Below are 17,438 nucleotides of genomic sequence, written 5' to 3'. Positions count from 1 at the left end.
AAGGCGAAAACAGTTCCATCTGCTGGCAAGGTCATGGCGTCAGTTTTTTGGGATTCACCCAGGAAAAACAATCAACGGCAATATTATGCAAACTTATTGCAGCGCTTGAGTGATGAAATCAAGAAAAACGGCCACATTTGGCGAAAAAGAAAGTGTTGTTTCATCAAGACAACGCACCAGTTCACACATCCGTTATTGCGATGGCCAAAATCAATGAGTTAATGTTCAAATTGCTTCCTCACACACCTTATTCGCCAGATTTAGCCCCCTCGGATTATTTTCTCTTTCCAAACTTAAAAAATTGGCTTGGTGATAAAAGATTTGCCAACAATGAAGAGGTGGGGTCTGCGGTTGATGGCTATTTTGAGAAGCCCGACAATTCTCACTATAAACAAGGGATCGAAGCTATTGTACATTGCTGGAAAAAGTGTATCGAGCTAAAAGGAGACTATGTTGAAAAATAAAGATATGTTTTACCAAATTTTTTGTGTCTTCTTTGTTAGGTTGGGTACTTCTGTGACTACCCTCATAGAATGCGAATTGACATGCCAAAATATAGATGCTGATTACAAAGGTTGGTGAGATACCTTACAATTTGAGATACAGAACATTTTGTATACATGCATAACTAATCAGATACACAGACTCTGCCTATTGGTGACTTTGCAAATGATGCTTAGCCAGGCAATACAAACGTCTGTACCATAGTACAGTGGTTACAATTTTTAAATACATGTCCTTGAGACTTTGTGAGAAGTACATATAATGCAATACCTATAAACCACGTATACCAGATGAAATAAGTGCCGCATAGAAAAGTGTTAAGAGAGTAAACCCATGCAGATACTACACGGAAGGATGAGAGTATACCACAATATACCGACAAGTAGAGAAGTGGTAATACCAATTTGCTGAACAGTAGGGCCCTAGCAGAGGTTCAATCGAGGATTTTTATATCCAATGCAAATTTCTTAAGGGCTTTGTATATTTTGCTGTTGCTTACCAGAGTTTTCTTATGGCATGGCCATAGTTCGTTTTGATTTTGGATTTTGCTGATTAGTTCCTTCCTCTGCAATTCATAGATGGGGCAGTTCCAGATGATGTGCTCTGGGTTTTCATCTTTGTTGAGTGCACATGGGCACTTACCATCGGTCTTTCGCAAGAACCTCCTAAGGTAACTGCGAAAGTTGCCATGCCCGGTCATAATTTGAGTTGTTTGATAAGCAGGGACTAGATGCTTGTATTTACTGCTGGAGGATGTCAGGTATGAAACTATACGTTAACCTATCTGTTGAGCTGATGTCCCATCTTGCCTGCCACTCTTTCAATGTATGATGACGGATGTTTTCCTTTAGCCATATGGACGGAGTGTTGCTGTAGGGAGCAACTTTGTATCCATACAGGTGCTTTGCGGGCCAAAAGATCAGCCCTCTCATTACCAATAACACCAGAGTGCCCTTTTACCCAAATAAACTTGATGGTAATCTTGTTCTGTAAGGTAAGTAGTAGGCCTATACTTTCTTGGATTATTGTCAGTTTGGTGTCAATGTTCTTGAGCTGCATCAAGGCAACTTGACTGTCGCTCAGAATTGTAACCCTAGAGATCTTGTGGGCTATCATGTTATTATTAACCCAGAGTAGTGCCTTATTGACGGCCAGAGATTCTGCCTGGTTGACCGTGCAATGACTGGCCAACCTGAACCGAGCCTGGTGGATGTTAATGCTATTATTTGCCACAACGATGGAACATCCCACTCCCTTTTGGACTTTGAACCATCCGTGTAGATACAGAGGCCGGTAGTGACCTCTGCACCCTCCAGGGTTAAAAGATCATCAAAGGAGGTGCTGAGGTGATAGTTAAGGCACTGAGGGTTGTAATCCAATTTATATTGTGACAGATGTTCAGAGAGACTCGTGGCTGCCGAGCCAACATCTATGTGACTTGTGACCTTATTGAAACTGTTGATAGTAGTTGTCCCGATGGCCAGCTTACGATGGTGAAAGGTCCATACTTTTTCCTTTATAACCAGGTCTATGGGAATTAGATTTGCTATCACTAGTAGGGCGTCCGTTGGGGCTGTCTTGTATGCCTTGGTGATCGAGATGAGGGCAAGCCTTTGAGCAGAGAGGAGCTTTCTTTTTATGTGTGTTCTTGTGATCGACATTCCCCATATCTCTGAACCGTATGTCAGAATTGGCTCAATAACTGCAATATACATGAGGCGGCATGCCTCACTGCCGTTCCCCCAATGATTCCGAGCTATAGAGGCCAAAGAGTGCATAACTGTCACTGCCTTCTCATAGGTGTAGTGGGCTTGATGTTTCCATGTTAACCTGTTGTCTAATATCACTCCTAAGTATTTTACTGTTTCACTGTTCTTTATCCGGTGACCATCCATTTTGATGATTGGCCCCTTGTGTAGGGGCGTGGTTCTTGGGAAAACCACGCAGTGACATTTGTCATAATTTATTATGAGTTTCTTCTTGTAACACCACTGTGGTATTGCCTGCAAAATGCTGTTGGCCTGAGCCTGAAGTACCTCCTGATTCCTGTGAGTGATGGCTACAATCGTATCATCAGTGTATCCCTGTAACCTACAGTTGTAGTCGGCCGGGAATGTGGAACCCAGGTGCAGAAGGCTGTCATACATAATGTTCAACAGGAACAGCCCGGACCTGGAGCCCTGAGGGCAGCCCCTGTTGATTTCTTTTTTTCAGATAGATACGGTCATTGTTAATTACTATTATTTTCCTCTTACTTAAGTAACTCTTGACCAGTGCAAAGATGTTCTCGGGGCACCCCATACCTTGGATAGCTGTGAGGATAGCAGGCCACCAAGCGTGGTCGAAGGCTCCCTTGAAGTCAATGGTGACCACCATGGTGTGCTCATCCCTCCCCTTTGCATCCTGAATGAAATTTACTATTGAGTCCAGTGCCATGATTGTACTTTTACCCTTTCTAAATTTATACTAGTTGTTGTGCAAACAGTTGCTGTTCTCACAATGGTATTGTAACCTATTTACCATTAGTCTGTCTAATACTTTCCCGATGACAGGGAGAAGGGAGATTGGTCTATAGTCTGACGATTTCGATGGGTTGTTGTTCTTGGGGATTAGTTTAATGGAGGCAGTTTTCCATACAGAGGGGAAGTGGCCTAGTTGCAGGCATTTGTTGAAAATGATAGAGAAGGTAGTTGGGATGGCCTCGAAGGCCATCTTCGCCATCCTGGGGGTAATAAGATCTGGTCTGGGCGCCTTGCGAAGCTTAAGCCTGGAGAACTCCCTAACAATCTCTTGGCAGGAGAACATCCTGTCTTTATTAGTGGTGATGCTAGTCAGACTGTTATTCCTGATCATGGTGTGAGTATTACTGTCAGTTCCCAGGTCATCATCAGGAAAGAGATCCCTTATGATTTGAGCATAGGTGTCCTCTATTAAGGTGTTAGGATTGCAGGCAGAGTCATCAAAGTTATTGGGGATCCTATTGTTTTTAACCTTGCCCCTTGCGATATTATAAGGGGCAGACCATGTCCTTCCTAGGTCAGTACAGAACTTTCGCCATGATTCTGTCCGTGCCTTGCATAAAGCAGTTTTATAGTTCCGGAAAAGAGTTAAGTACTCTTGGCACAAGTCCTCCCGCCTATCAGGGTCAGCCTCCCGTCAGAACCTTTTCCTTGCTCTCCTGAGTATAGTTCTTTGATTAGTGAGCTCTTTGGTCCACCAAGGAGCAGAATGTTTTCCTGTTTTTATTGTTGTTGATGAGTAGTATGCTAAAAGAATAAGTTTTTGCAAATTATCGATGGCTTTCTCTAGACCTGTTGTATCTTCTATGTTTTCCAAAGGGTCTGTACGCCAGTGCATCTGTATAAAGTCCTGATGAGTCTAATTTGTTTTCTGACAAATCCTTAACTGTTTTACTACACCCAGGATATTAATGGTGATTTCTTTATAACTGTGGTCACTTGCAGAATGTTCCTCAAGAGTGCTGCAATTGATACCATAGGGGGTGAGAAGGCGATTAGCAAGACAGATGTCTACCCAGCTCTCCCCTGTAGAGGAGGAGTAAGTTGGCAGAGGGCTAGTATTTAATGATTGAAGATCCAGACTATTAATCAGCTCAACTACCTGATAGCCCCTGGGGTCATTGTATGGACTATGCCACACCTGCGATTTAGCATTAAAGTCCCCCGTAACTAGGACGGGAAGGCTGCTTAGCTGCTGGATTGTGTTGCGCAGTCCCCTAAGGGTTGGGTGATATCCTCAGATGGTGGACAGTAGAAGGAGATAATGACAAATGAAGCACTTTGAAACTTGATTATGATGGTTGAATAATACTTGTTAGTGTGGCAAGACAAAAGCTGCGCATCGATGTTTTTGTTGATTATGATGATCCCAACACAAGGGTTTTCCTGAGAGTTGACATTGTTGAATATGGTTAAACTCCCAAAGAGAGCTATTCTCCTATTAAAACAGTACGGTTCCTGTACCATGAGGATATCAGCCTGTTGGGTATTTGCCATCTGCATGGCCTCGGTAGAGGCTGCTTTCGAGCGTTGCAGATTAATTTGAAGCAACTTGAGACTACCCTGTTGAGGACTAGTACCCATAATTTGTTTGCTTGATTATTTGCTCCCTTACTTTAATTGTATGTGGGCATTTTGGGTCCAAGGCATTGTGATTCGTAAGTTGTTGCCTGTCTGGAGCTAGGTCTTTGTTCGCAGTTTTGCAGTTGATACAACATGGTGGTTGTTCCCTCTTAGTGCAGTCTCTGTACTTATGACCCTTTGAGCAGTGGCTGCAAAACTGTTTATTGGTGCAATCACATGCTATGTGATTTAACCCACAGCACTTGAAGCATTGCGTTATGTGTACATAGTCATCCAAGAGGACATTTGCCCATGAGATCGAGATATACTTTTCTTTTATAAGTTGACTTCTTATATATGATGTAGTTGAGAGGACTATGTGCCAGCAATTCTCCCTTGTATTGCCCCTCGTAATCGAAGTACTGACCCTTAAGGAAGACACAAAAGTCTTCTTTGCTTATCATACTCAGCAATGTGTTTTGCTCATATATCATAGTGCTGATATTTTCATTCTCAACAGAGTTAGGAACATTCAAAAGGATGATCCTCGGGAGTCTGCCCTCAGATATCTTTGTCCTTACATGCTTGTGAACTTCTGAAAGCTCCTCAATTGCCCGTTCCAAAACACATGCATCCCACCTGTTGCTAGTGCGAAAACATATGCCTTCTCCCCTCACCTGCTTTATGGCTGTCACTTTTATTTGTAGTTTATCTGGTTTCACTCCAGTTATTATTTCTTTTTGAATGCTTTCCATGTTAACACTAGCCCCTTCTGTTTCATCAGGGTAGACAATAAGTGCATGACTGCTGCCACTACCTTCGTACCTGATCTTACTATTCATTGACCTAGATATGGCCTTCGTGGTGCTGCTTAGCAGGATATTTGATTTAACTATATCTGAATAAGTAACTGGCTTTGAACTGCCTTGTTGGCCCTGAGACTGGGCGCTAACCATGTCTGCCTTCAAGGCCCTGAGTTCGACCAGCTGCCATACATCTTGTTGATGGCGGCAAACATGTCTGTTACCCTCTCCTTGATCTCCTTTCTTTCCGATACTGAAGTGTACGATTTACATGGTAATGGGAGAAGGTCCATAATTCTCTGCAGATGTTGGCTTGATTCGTCTAGTAACCTTGCCTCCATAGTACCATAAGTACCACCCCTTGGTGTGAACCCTGATGGGGTGTCAGGTCTAGACTTGGCTCCGCTCCCAGCTAAAGAAGCACCCATCCGGCTCCTCCATAACTGCCACACAGTCAGTAACTACAGAAAACTGCTTTAAACTTAAACCAAATAAGGTTGCCCGACGCACTATCTTGGTAACATCTGTGAACCATGGCACTGGACCAAAGTGCTCGCCCGATGCACTAGTCCGACAACGATAGCACAATGAACTGACAAACTTTGAGCACACACTAGTCCTTGTGTGGATTGTCCCAATGTGTAGCTTGAGATATCCGAGATGGTTAAGATAGTCCGTAACAGTGGTACAATGGTACTTACTATTTTCCCGGTCTGTATCCTAGTGAGTATTGTCTGTCTGGTTGTAACCCTGATGGAATAATTCTGGGATGCTGTACTGTTCACTTGAGATGTTAATGTACAATGTCACACACCAAAAGCTTCTTTGACATCCTGCCAATAAGGTGTTGCCTAGCACACGTGACAGCCAAGCAAACTTGGCTGAAGAAGCCTAACCAGTCTCTTTGTGATCCCTTCAAAATCCAAAATTAGCAGATGGTGTCACTCCACAACCTCTTCCAATATATGACTGCCGATAGTTGTTTTTGGTGCTCCACAAAATGGCCGTTGAAACAAGTCTTATTCTCCATCCCCAAAGGAAGCCAAGATGGAGGCTCTAAATTTGGCTACACTAGCTAATATAAAAAGCCTAAAAAGTTAGGCTTAGAAACCCTAAGCCTAACCACTCCACTAAGCCTAATATAGGACTACTTTCCTGCACCCTAGCACTAAGAACTGGGGCGTAACCCTAAATTTAGGCCTAGCATTTAAAAACTGAAAACACAGTCTGGAGCTCAAGAAAACACAACTTACCTGGTCGAAGTCAGCTTCACTCTCCCACAAGTGTTTTACAGAGGCAAACCGTTTATTCTGGATGAAATTTCTTACATAAATTTTTCCGTTGGAAAGGTTCTTAGATAGATGCGATCTGGTCTTGCGTTGTAGGGGCCCCTGGACAGTATTGAATGAAAAGTTCAAAGTCTCGAAAGTCGATGAACGAAAAGAATGGAGATACACGAACACAACAGAAGGCTAGTGGAAGTCCCGTTGTCCTTGGAATTGGTGCTTTTATCCTTTTTTTGATGTTGGCTTTTTGCTAATTGGACAGACCTTACATCATCGTCTTCTAATTGGTCTTCCACTTGTCTCCAGGTGTAAATGGAGCTTCGCATAGTTTACAGGAAAGGTCGACTGGAGATGGTTTATCTGACACCGTCTTTTCAACTCTGATCGCGTTTAATTGTTGACTATGATACCTATGCTCATTTTGATGTTTTTTCTAGTTTCGTTTTACTTTCTAAACTGTGTCTTAACTTTAATATTTTAAATTTTCTTGTTTTATATCTAAAATTTTGTTTTTCCCATTATTCTCTATGAGCGTTGACATCAAAGTTTGGTGTTGCCAGTTCGACACTTATATAATTTGCTTTCTTGATGATTGAACTTAACAAATTTTTTTAAATCTTTCCTTTTGGGGGGCTATGTCCGGGGCCTCACATGTAGAACATTTTTTATTCTTTATTCAAAAATTATTTACATGCAAAGCATTGAGCTGCAAGAAAGTTTCCATTCCTATGCAATAGAACAAATAACTCAAATATATTATATAAGTGAGAATAACTATGCATGTGTGTATTTACAATCTCCAGCAGAGCTGTCAAGAATAAGAAGCTAAAGATTTTTTTTCTCTGGATCTAGAGAAATTTTAGGGACCATTGTGGTTCCTACTTCTATAAAATTAATGTTATTTTAAAACAAAACATAAAATCTTTAAACACTTTTATATTACTATAATAAAGAAGCATTCTATGTACTTCAATTGTTTCAAAGGAAAACAAAAGGCAAAAGGGATATATACAAGCTCTTGGTATCTTATATATAGCTAAATAATAATAAATTATTATCCATGTTATACAAAGCAAAAACCTGCAATATTTCATGTAAAGTAAGACCACAATGGAGCAAGAAATTCATGTTCTAAACTGCTACTGAGAAGTTATTTTGCCTACAGAATATGGCAAGAATATGGTTGAAAATGTTTCTGACACATAAAATATATATTTTTGATTTTTGTAGATAAACAGTTTATTTAATTATTAATTACACTATTTACTTATACTTTATTACATGAAATTATGAACACTAAATATAATTTTTATTGAACTAATTTAAAAAGTTTATAAAAGATTTTTTTTAAATGTATTTATTTTTTTTTATAGAATATGCAATTTATTAGTTCCAAATGTTGGTAATTTAGCATCTTATGTAGCACATGTTAATTTTATGCCACATATAGAAGACACTGAAATTTTTGGTGTTCATCCAAATGCAACTATTACTTTACAGATCCAAGATGGACTATGTCTATTAGACAATTTAATACATATTCAGCCTGATATTAAAAGTATACATCTAGGTGATGATAAAGAACAATTGGTAATTCTAATATTAATTAATGTCTTTTATGAATGTTATACAACTATTTTAATAAAATTAATTTTTAAGTTTTAATTATTAATTTAAAATACTTTAATTATTTTCTTAAAATATTTAAGAAATGCTATCATTTTTGTTTTTAAAAATTTTAATTTACTAACTTATGGCAATCTTTTCTATTTTATTACTTTAATTTTTTAAATCTTAATGTTAATGAATTAACTTAAGTCACAGCAGATTCAATTAATAAATAATGTTCTTGATATTTTTTTTTAATAATACATGTTTAAATAACTTTATTATGAATAAAAAAACTTCATTTTGATGTTAAAGGTGATGAAAGAAATAAAATATACAATAATAAAGTTATTATTTAAAATATATAATAATAATAATAATATACAGTGGTGCCTCATACTCTGAACTTAATTCATTCCAGGAGGAAATTCTGAATCATTCAAAGTCTGAAGCAATTTTTCCCATTAGAAATAATAGAATGAGAATTAATCCATTTCCAGATCCTAAACAATACTCATTTTGATAAACTTAAATCAGTAAATACACATAATTAAAGGTAAAAATAACAACTAAATGTCCTAAATAATCAATTAAAACATGAAAACAATAAATAAAATATTAATACATAAATACTGTATAATAAAATGAAAATTGCATTTACTGGTCATACACCATTGACTTCAGCATCTTAAACATGGCTGCCAGATTTTCCACACGTGTACTGCTTTCATGCTTTGTAATAAGTTTCTCTTTTATGTCAATTATTAATATTACAATCCAGTGACATGAGATGACTTTTGATGATAAGGAAGCTGTGCTGGCCCTGGATAGAATCATTGGAAGCGTTATACAATATTTTGGTGTGTAGCATCCATGAGCTAAACTGCATAAGATTGGTGCTCTGTAAAGCACATGCGCAAATACTTGTAAGATTACAAGCATTTGCGCATCTGGCTGCTTTACACATGATTGAAATATTTTTGCTATGGAAGCTATTCTGTATTTGACAATACAGTCGACCCCCCCTATAACACGGTAGATACATTCCGTTCTTTATGAATCAATTTTGTACAAGTCCTTGCCAGTCACAGCCCGACACGTGTGAAGTTTACGGACTACGGCTGTTTGAAAGGTTTTCTTCCATAAAATTAATCGATTCTAGACTAATTTGACTCAACATTTCCAAAATATGTATAATTTTTTTGGGAATAATCTGTATAAACCATGCTATAAACAAAAAAATTGTAGGATTACTTACCGAGTGTGCACCGTTTGACGTCGCCATTGCTCAAGCTTGTTTTCGTCGTGGAGCAGCGCACCAAATGGCAGGCGATTTCTGATAAGTTATTTTTCTATGAAAACTTCGTTGAACTTTGGAGACATCATTAATATAAATAATTTTTATGGCTGTTGAATAAGAAATGTTTCTTTCACAAGAAATGTATAAAATTACAGTACTGTATTAGACTTACGGTACCTAATTTACATACTGTACAGACGATAGTAAACAACTTACTTGCCTAAACTCTCCGTAACGTGGCGCTGGACGGTGGAAAGTATATATATATAATTATAATAAAGTTACAATACAATAAGTTAATATATAATTATATATACAGTACCTAATTTATATATAATTAATATGAAATTATATGTACAGTACCTAATTTATATATAATTTATATATAATACTGTAAAGACGATAGTAAACTTAATTTACCCGCCTAAATTCTCCGTAGCGTGGCGCTGGACAGCGGAAAGTAGTTTGGCTGCCCGATGATGATTTACTGAATTATAGGAGTTTTTTATCAGGTTTGTACGGATAACATCGCAATTTTTTTGCCATCTTATAGGAATCGTAATTATAGGAACCCGTGTTATAGTGGGGGTCTACTGTACAGTGCTTCCATTGGGAGCATGCATATATGAATTTATATTCGAATATACAATACCAATCTCATCATTTTTTTCACATGTAGTATAGAAATTTGTAATAAGGTACATAATGCGGTTACAATAAAATATTAATTTTAATTAATAAAGTACATTAAAATATGAATTGCACAATATGTATTTATATTGTAGAAAATACAAGGGAAGCTGTGCTTTCATAGTTTCCAAGGACAACATGCCACTGTTACAATCTTATTTATAGACTTTGTTTCTTCCAAGCATTTCTTGGATGCCATGGTGAATAAATATATATTGGGTTAATATAGCCATAAGTTAATAAGTATATAAGTTATATTGGGTTGAATAGAAGGCTTTTTGAATATTTTTAACAGCTGTCATTACTTAATGTAGATTTATAATATAATTATAATAGTTGTGAAATTTAGCACATTATTTTATGTACAGGTACCCCCCTTTTTTTACCCTTTCCCTTGTCTGTCCTATATCCTCCATTTCATCTCTATAATTATAAGTTAGTTTAAATTTAGTTTCAAGGAACTTTTGAAATAAATGTACAGTGNATTCTTTCTTTAATGGACTCATTAAGTTAAATGGTACGCGACGTGTAGGAACTACCACAGCCTTGTAGTCATCCTTTAATTTAAATTCACAGGGTTTTATTTTGATCCTGCCTATGCCTTCAAATACATTCCTGTATTTAGTAAAATAATCACTTTCCATTTTTATTTCTAAAATATTTTGATTTCTCTGTAGTAAATTTAGTTTTTGAATACTCTTGAGTCCTAAAATAGGTGCTGCTTGGTCAGTTGTCTTGACTATTATAAAATTCAAAAGTTTCTTAACCTTATCCTTAGTTCGTACTGTTAAATCACATGCTCCTAGCACCTTTAATCTATTTCCACCATAATTCGAAATTGTAATATTTGTTTTCTTTAGCAGTCTTCTTAGATTAAGAGTCTCAAAAATATATGCAGGGATTACATTAACATGTGCACTAGTATCTATCTTAAAACTAACACAATCTAAAATTCTTAAAGTCTCTGACTAGTCTAGATCAAGGTTCTTACCTCTACTTTCCAGTGACGCCAGTATGTAGTCATTTGCACTCTCTGGCACCATTTCCAGTACATTTATCATGTTATTTCGACACACTTTTGCAAAATGATTGTATTCTTTACATTTATTACATTGTTTGCCCATTGCTGGACAGTTAGGTTTATTATGTCTATAACCACATCTCCCACAATTCCGTTGTCTTCCTTGGAATTTATTTTCCGGTCTTTGATATCCACACTGATTGTTCTGTGTTCGATGGTTCTTTGTTTCTGCACTAGACCTATTTTCCTGATCACGTGATTCATTGAGAAGTTCTCTTGATTTTCCTTTTATCACGTTGACTTCTATATTCTTTGGTTGATTCGACAAGAGTTTAATGTGGCTCTCTGTCTGTTCAGCGGCTCTGCATATGTCGATTGCCTTTGTTAATGATAGCTCCGTTTCTCGCAGTAGACGTTCCTTTACCTTCTGATCACGAATACCACTCACAATTCTATCTCTCAATAGTCGATCCCGTAAATTCCCAAATTCACAATTTATCGATAGCTTATGTAAGTCTGCTACAAAATCGTCAAAGGTTTCGCTTGGTCCTTGCACACGAGTGTTGAACTTGTGACTCTCAACAATTTGGTTGCTTTTCGTAATAAAATACAACTCGAGTTTTTCTAGAATTACATTCGGTTGTTTCGCTTCTTCATCATTAAGTTCTAATGTTTCAAAAATTTCTAGAGCTTCTTCCCCCAAGCAATGGAGCAAGATGGCGACTTGAGTTTCATTGTTCTTCGTCGTGAGTTCGGTCGCCGTCGAATAAAGTAGATAACTTTTCTTAAATTTCTTCCAATTCGCTCTTAAGTCACCTTCTACCAACATCGGTTTTGGAGGAGGAAGATTTTGAAACGTGGACATGTCGAATCCAGTACAGGAGAATCTTTCGTCTTTCTCTAAACGTTTGTTGACTGCGCCATGTTATGTTTATTGTCTCCAAGTTACAACCAAAGTGAGCGCTCAGGTACCGTTCCCGTGATGCATCAGCAACGATTGCCACCTGGCGGACTCACTAATATTATACATTTCAACATCTCCAATACAATACACATTACAGGTGTCCTTCATGCCCACGATCATCTTTTCAATATGTGGCATCACACTATCTAAGATTGGCTTCGGGGTACCTGGAGTGTACATTGGGCCATTCATTAATGTGTCAAGTAGATAATCAGGTGGAGATATGTTATCCCAACATACTAATGGGATTATAGGTACTTCTTCTCTAAGCGGTCTCTGCTTTTTTAAAATCCAATTCATTTTCTTCCTGTATTTTACTGTCAGGTTCTTCTCTAAAATTTCTTGATATATAACGGCCCTTTTGTTTGCTTCCTGTAACGTCGATACATTTTGCCTGAATAGAATATTTTCTTCTTTAATTAGTTATCGAGTTTGGAATATATGCATCTTCTTGTTGTTCTAATTGCTTTCCTCAAACAGAGATATTTTAACTTCAGTAATAGGGATTCACATCCTTTTGGGAGATGTATGCGGTATATGGTCATGGGGGAAGACCCTTTTTCTCTGGCATTCGAATAAGAAATCCAATTTTGCTCTTGCCCTAGTTAGGGTTAGCACCAGTTTTTTGTATGTGTTAGCCGGCTTACAAAAAACTGAGTGCATTTACGCACCCTTCCAAAAAATTTAGAAGAGCATTTACGCACCTTTCTAAATGGAGTGACACGATAACTGAGTTACAAAATATAGAACGCATTGCAGTCGCACATGGATACAGAAAAGAACTAATACAAGGACTGGCAAATGCCTATTTATGAACACAAGAGGCACCCATTACTCAAAATGCTAATCAAGATTCAAACAGAAGACTCAACATCGTTTAATACAGTAAACATTTTCAAGCATTATATAGAGAAATTGCAACTAAAACGAACACCAAGGTAGCGTATCGAAGAACCCCAAATATATATCAATTACTACGTAATGCAAAAGACAAACAGAACGATCTTAGAGCTCCGGGAGTATATAGTATTCCTGTAAAAGATGATCGATTTAAACAAGAAATGGTATACATCGGCTCCACGAAGCGTTCAATCCAACAGAGAATTAAGGAGCACAAATATGACATAGAACATGCTCGTTACACCACTGCACTATCCACCTATGCAACTGACCTGGATATTCACGCAGAACTATCAAAAGCCAAATTAATAAATAGAGCTTTTAATATGGACCACATCAGAGCCCTTGAAGCCCTGGAAATCTACAAAGCCGGCAGGACGGGGAGATGTATAAACACCAAAGACGGCAACACGCTTTCTTATGCATGGCGTTACGTATGCGAAGAACAACAAAATGATGACGATACGTAACACGCGCATGAATTCGATTATATTTGAAAACTAAACGTTCATTCTAAAAATAGAAAGTATTTTAACCTGAAGCAGACCTTGACTGAGGCCGAAAACGTTTGTTTTTACGAATAAGTTACAAGTACAGGATAATAAAGGTTTAGTAAGTGCGATTTTATTAGAATACCGGTATTCAGAGTAGAAGATTTTTGATACTCCTAATCTTTGAACAGGTCAAATGTGGTTTAAAAAGTTCCATTAGAGAATTTTTGGTATTCAAAAGCTATTGATGATGAAAAATTGCAGGAAGAAATTGTTAATAATTTACAATAACACACAATATATATAACAAAACATCAAAAATAATGCAAAAAAAAGCATTAAAATATAAGAGCATAATGTGAGGTTCCAGATGGGTGCGAACCATCACCAAATTTGTGAAATTGTTATTTGTTTTAGATTTAGAAAGTAAGAAAAAATGGTTGTAGCTAGACACAGATTTTGTTTATGTTAAAATTGATGCAAAGTCATAAATTGTAGAAAGAATGTAGTCCTAAGATCGACCATCTTCGATTGGAAGATCAAATTCAGCTTCAAGCTTGACCTCTCCTGCAGTCTGAGTTGGGATACTGTTATGCTTAGTAACAAGGGAAGGGCCATTCGGAAAGCATGGATCAGAGAAATTGACCAATCAGAATGACTGATCAAAAATGGACATTAATATAATCCCCGGACTTCAAGGACACAATGCTCTCAGTTGGTCAAAGCACTTGTCAGTCAGCATGCATACCAAGTGTCAGTATTTAAGGAAGCAGTCTCTCACCTTCACATGATTTGTAATTTGTGTGTCACAGTACAGAAGCAGTGAAACCATCCTTACTTTGATCTGTCTATCTCATGCTACGTGTTCAGTTCTCAACAGGCTTCACATTTACAGTACCTATCCAATGAACATCTCTTTGCACTTGCCCCAGGGCTGCGGACAAATCTCACAGCAATGTCCAAGAGAAGACAATACGAGAAGATACATCTTCTCTGACACACCCTCCTCCGAAGGAAGAAATTCTGGTGTGGATTAACTATGATCTAGGAACTGGTGAATGCCAAGAACCATTGTAAGTACTTTTTCCGTATAAATAAAACAGGCTGCTTGTAAAGGCATGTGTATTCAGTGACTCCATCATCACCACCCACATGCAAACAGCCCCTAGACCAAGCTGATGTGGAATTAACTGATCCCTTCTCCTAGTCAACATGCTCACAATAGCATGAGAGCCAGAGACAACTTGGCTACACACCAAATTGCATTTATGTTTTGAGTGCGTTTTGTCATGAACTGCGTGTGCAGTTCCAACGTTGAGGAATTGTTCAAACTCCTTTTTTCCTTTGGCATATTTTTGTTGAATTTACTGTTTGAAGTTAGAGTTGTTCAAAGTACAAGGTATCACTGGTAAGATTATATAAATATAAAGCACCACTGTATTTTAAGTTATATATTAATACAAATAATTTTCAAGTTAGAAGACAGTAAGTTTAAAGTTGTTAATACTGTGGTGATATAGATGGATTGGACGTTATGTGTGGGAAACAATACATAGGCAAACTACCTTTCATATACATTAACAACACTATTTTATTTTCGTTTTACTTTACTTTACGATACTCTTTTTGATCTTCTGACAATCATGACCCTTGTGAACAATTTACTTCAGTTTCTTATAGTACTAATTAAAATTGACTTATCCTAAATTAATGTTAATATTATTCAGAATAAAGAAGGAAGAAAAGGGAAATGGTATTAGTATGGGATCCCCTTATTCTCTTTTGATGAGTTAGGCACTTAAAATGTTGACTACAGTTAACAAAGAAAAAAATCTTCTACTTTCCCACTGCATTGATCTTCTTCCTTCTACTCACACTCCTATCTTACCACATGCCTCACTACCTTTGTTTTTCAACTCCTTTCAAAAATGTTCCTTATACTCAGTAACATGCATTGATCCTTCTTTTTGCCCAAAACTCGCCAAAGAACAGTTATTGTACGATTGAAAGGATCAAACAAAAGGAAAAGATAGAGTTAGTTGGACAGAGAGAGGGAATACATATAAATTATAAGTTTGCTAATTATAACATCAAATATAAATTGTGGAACTCACTACAATACTAATGGTTACAATCAATAGTATTATTGATTGTAATCATTAGTGTTAATAACTTTCTGTCAGATCTGATGTTTACAATTCATTAGATCTTTACCATATAAAGAAGTTTATCTTTGATTAAATACATACCTATTAATATTTTTATTACTTAATACACTTAAAGCAGTGCCATCTCAAATATTTCATTTTTTCCATTTCACTTATTTAATAATTACATCTACAATAAATTACTAATAGAAATAAAACCAAATATGGGAAAAATGTCTAAGACAATGTTTTTGATGTATTCATGATGATGTACTGTAGTAACTTAGCTGAATTATTTAATGCACCTTTAATAATGACATTTTTTAAAAATCCCACTGTTAAAGATGCATTAAATAATTCAACAAAGTCTTCTAAACTGCTTATGGGTTAAGTGACATGTTTTCAATGGCAATTTCAGAAGTGAGAGATGTACAATGGGTGTACAATGGCATTTTTATTTTCATTTTAGTAGTTTTTATGAGTTATATGCAAGAAATTATGTTTTTCAATAATAAAAAATTGCTTTAGTAAACAGATGAAACAGAATCCTTTCTACGAAACCAACTTCAAATGAAAGTCTATATATTTATTTATTATTTCCTATTTGTTTACAGGTAATAGATATGTGTACAGATATATTATGTAAGTTACCAGANGCCTCTTGTGTTCATAAATAGGCATTTGCCAGTCCTTGTATTAGTTCTTTTCTGTATCCATGTGCGACTGCAATGCGTTCTATATTTTGTAACTCAGTTATCGTGTCACTCCATTTAGAAGGATGCATAAATGCTTTTCTAACCAATGCCCGGAATGCAGCGATTTTATAATTGTACGGGTCCGCTGAGTTTGCCGGTATAAACCATGGGATGTAGCTGGGTTTATAATATATACTTGTATCAATACTTCCACCGTTGAGCATGATGTTTATTTCCAGGAAGTGTGCATTGGTGGTAATTAATTGATCCAGTTTCAGGGTCAGCCCGTATGGATTTTTGTTCATGTGGCTCAAAAACTCATTGATGTGTGGTTTCGTTTTCCACAGAATAAAGACATTGTCCACATATCTCTTATAAATAATTATATTAGAACTATACTTTGGTATGACCTTTTTTTCCAATCTATGTAATACCAGCTCACATAAGTTGCTAGACTGCGGGCTGCCAATGGGTACCCCTCGTTTTTGTAAATAGGTCTTGTTGTTAAATTGGAATATGGAGTTGTAGCACATAAGATGCGCTAATTCCAATATCTGTTTTCGATGTGTAGGTGTTCTAAATTTGTTCAATAGGAGATCTTTTAGAGCGCAAAAACAAGGTTGCAATTTGATGGAAGGGTATAATGATTCAAAATCACATACTGTGATGTGGGCCGACTCCGTTACCCGTGTTTGCCTTAATATTTTTATAAGTTCTTTGGGGTTTTTGACGTTTAGATCGTAATCCCTCATATGATCTGATGCAATGTTATGAACCGCTTTTTCAAGAAGTTGTGTTGGAGACCTGGCCTTGTCCAAAATGGGTCTAAGAGAAGGTGTTCATTTCTGTGTTTTCGCAAAGGCAAATAATTTAGGTGTGTCTGGTGATGCTACTACCATCCCTTTCAATTTTAGCTCCCTGGCTAGCAGTGTTTTTGTAAAGCGTTT

The 17,438-nt window shown here is 36.9% G+C and overlaps 2 protein-coding genes across 2 annotated transcripts in view; one reads left to right on the top strand and one right to left on the bottom strand.

Moving 5' to 3' along the window:
- Window positions 1-16,473, top strand: part of LOC111637065 (dynein heavy chain 2, axonemal-like) — a 76,897-nt gene extending 60,424 nt beyond the window's left edge. The window contains exons 9-10 of the mRNA XM_023382475.1: window positions 8,049-8,265; window positions 16,411-16,473. Coding sequence (XP_023238243.1) covers window positions 8,049-8,265; window positions 16,411-16,473 — 280 coding nt within the window. The remainder of the gene's footprint in view (window positions 1-8,048; window positions 8,266-16,410) is intronic.
- LOC111637073 lies at window positions 10,956-12,960 on the bottom strand. Its single transcript, XM_023382483.1, has one exon. The coding sequence runs from the start codon at window positions 12,157-12,159 to the stop codon at window positions 11,242-11,244; it is 918 nt and encodes a 305-aa protein (XP_023238251.1). The 5' UTR covers window positions 12,160-12,960; the 3' UTR covers window positions 10,956-11,241.
- Window positions 16,474-17,438: the final 965 nt, after the last annotated feature.

This window comes from Centruroides sculpturatus, unplaced genomic scaffold (genome assembly GCF_000671375.1).
Source record: "Centruroides sculpturatus isolate CEXI.00-Female unplaced genomic scaffold, Cexi_2.0 scaffold1117, whole genome shotgun sequence".
Lineage (NCBI taxonomy): Eukaryota > Metazoa > Arthropoda > Arachnida > Scorpiones > Buthidae > Centruroides > Centruroides sculpturatus.
The sequence above is the reverse complement of the archived record's forward strand: the minus strand, read 5'-3'. Positions and strand labels throughout refer to the sequence as shown.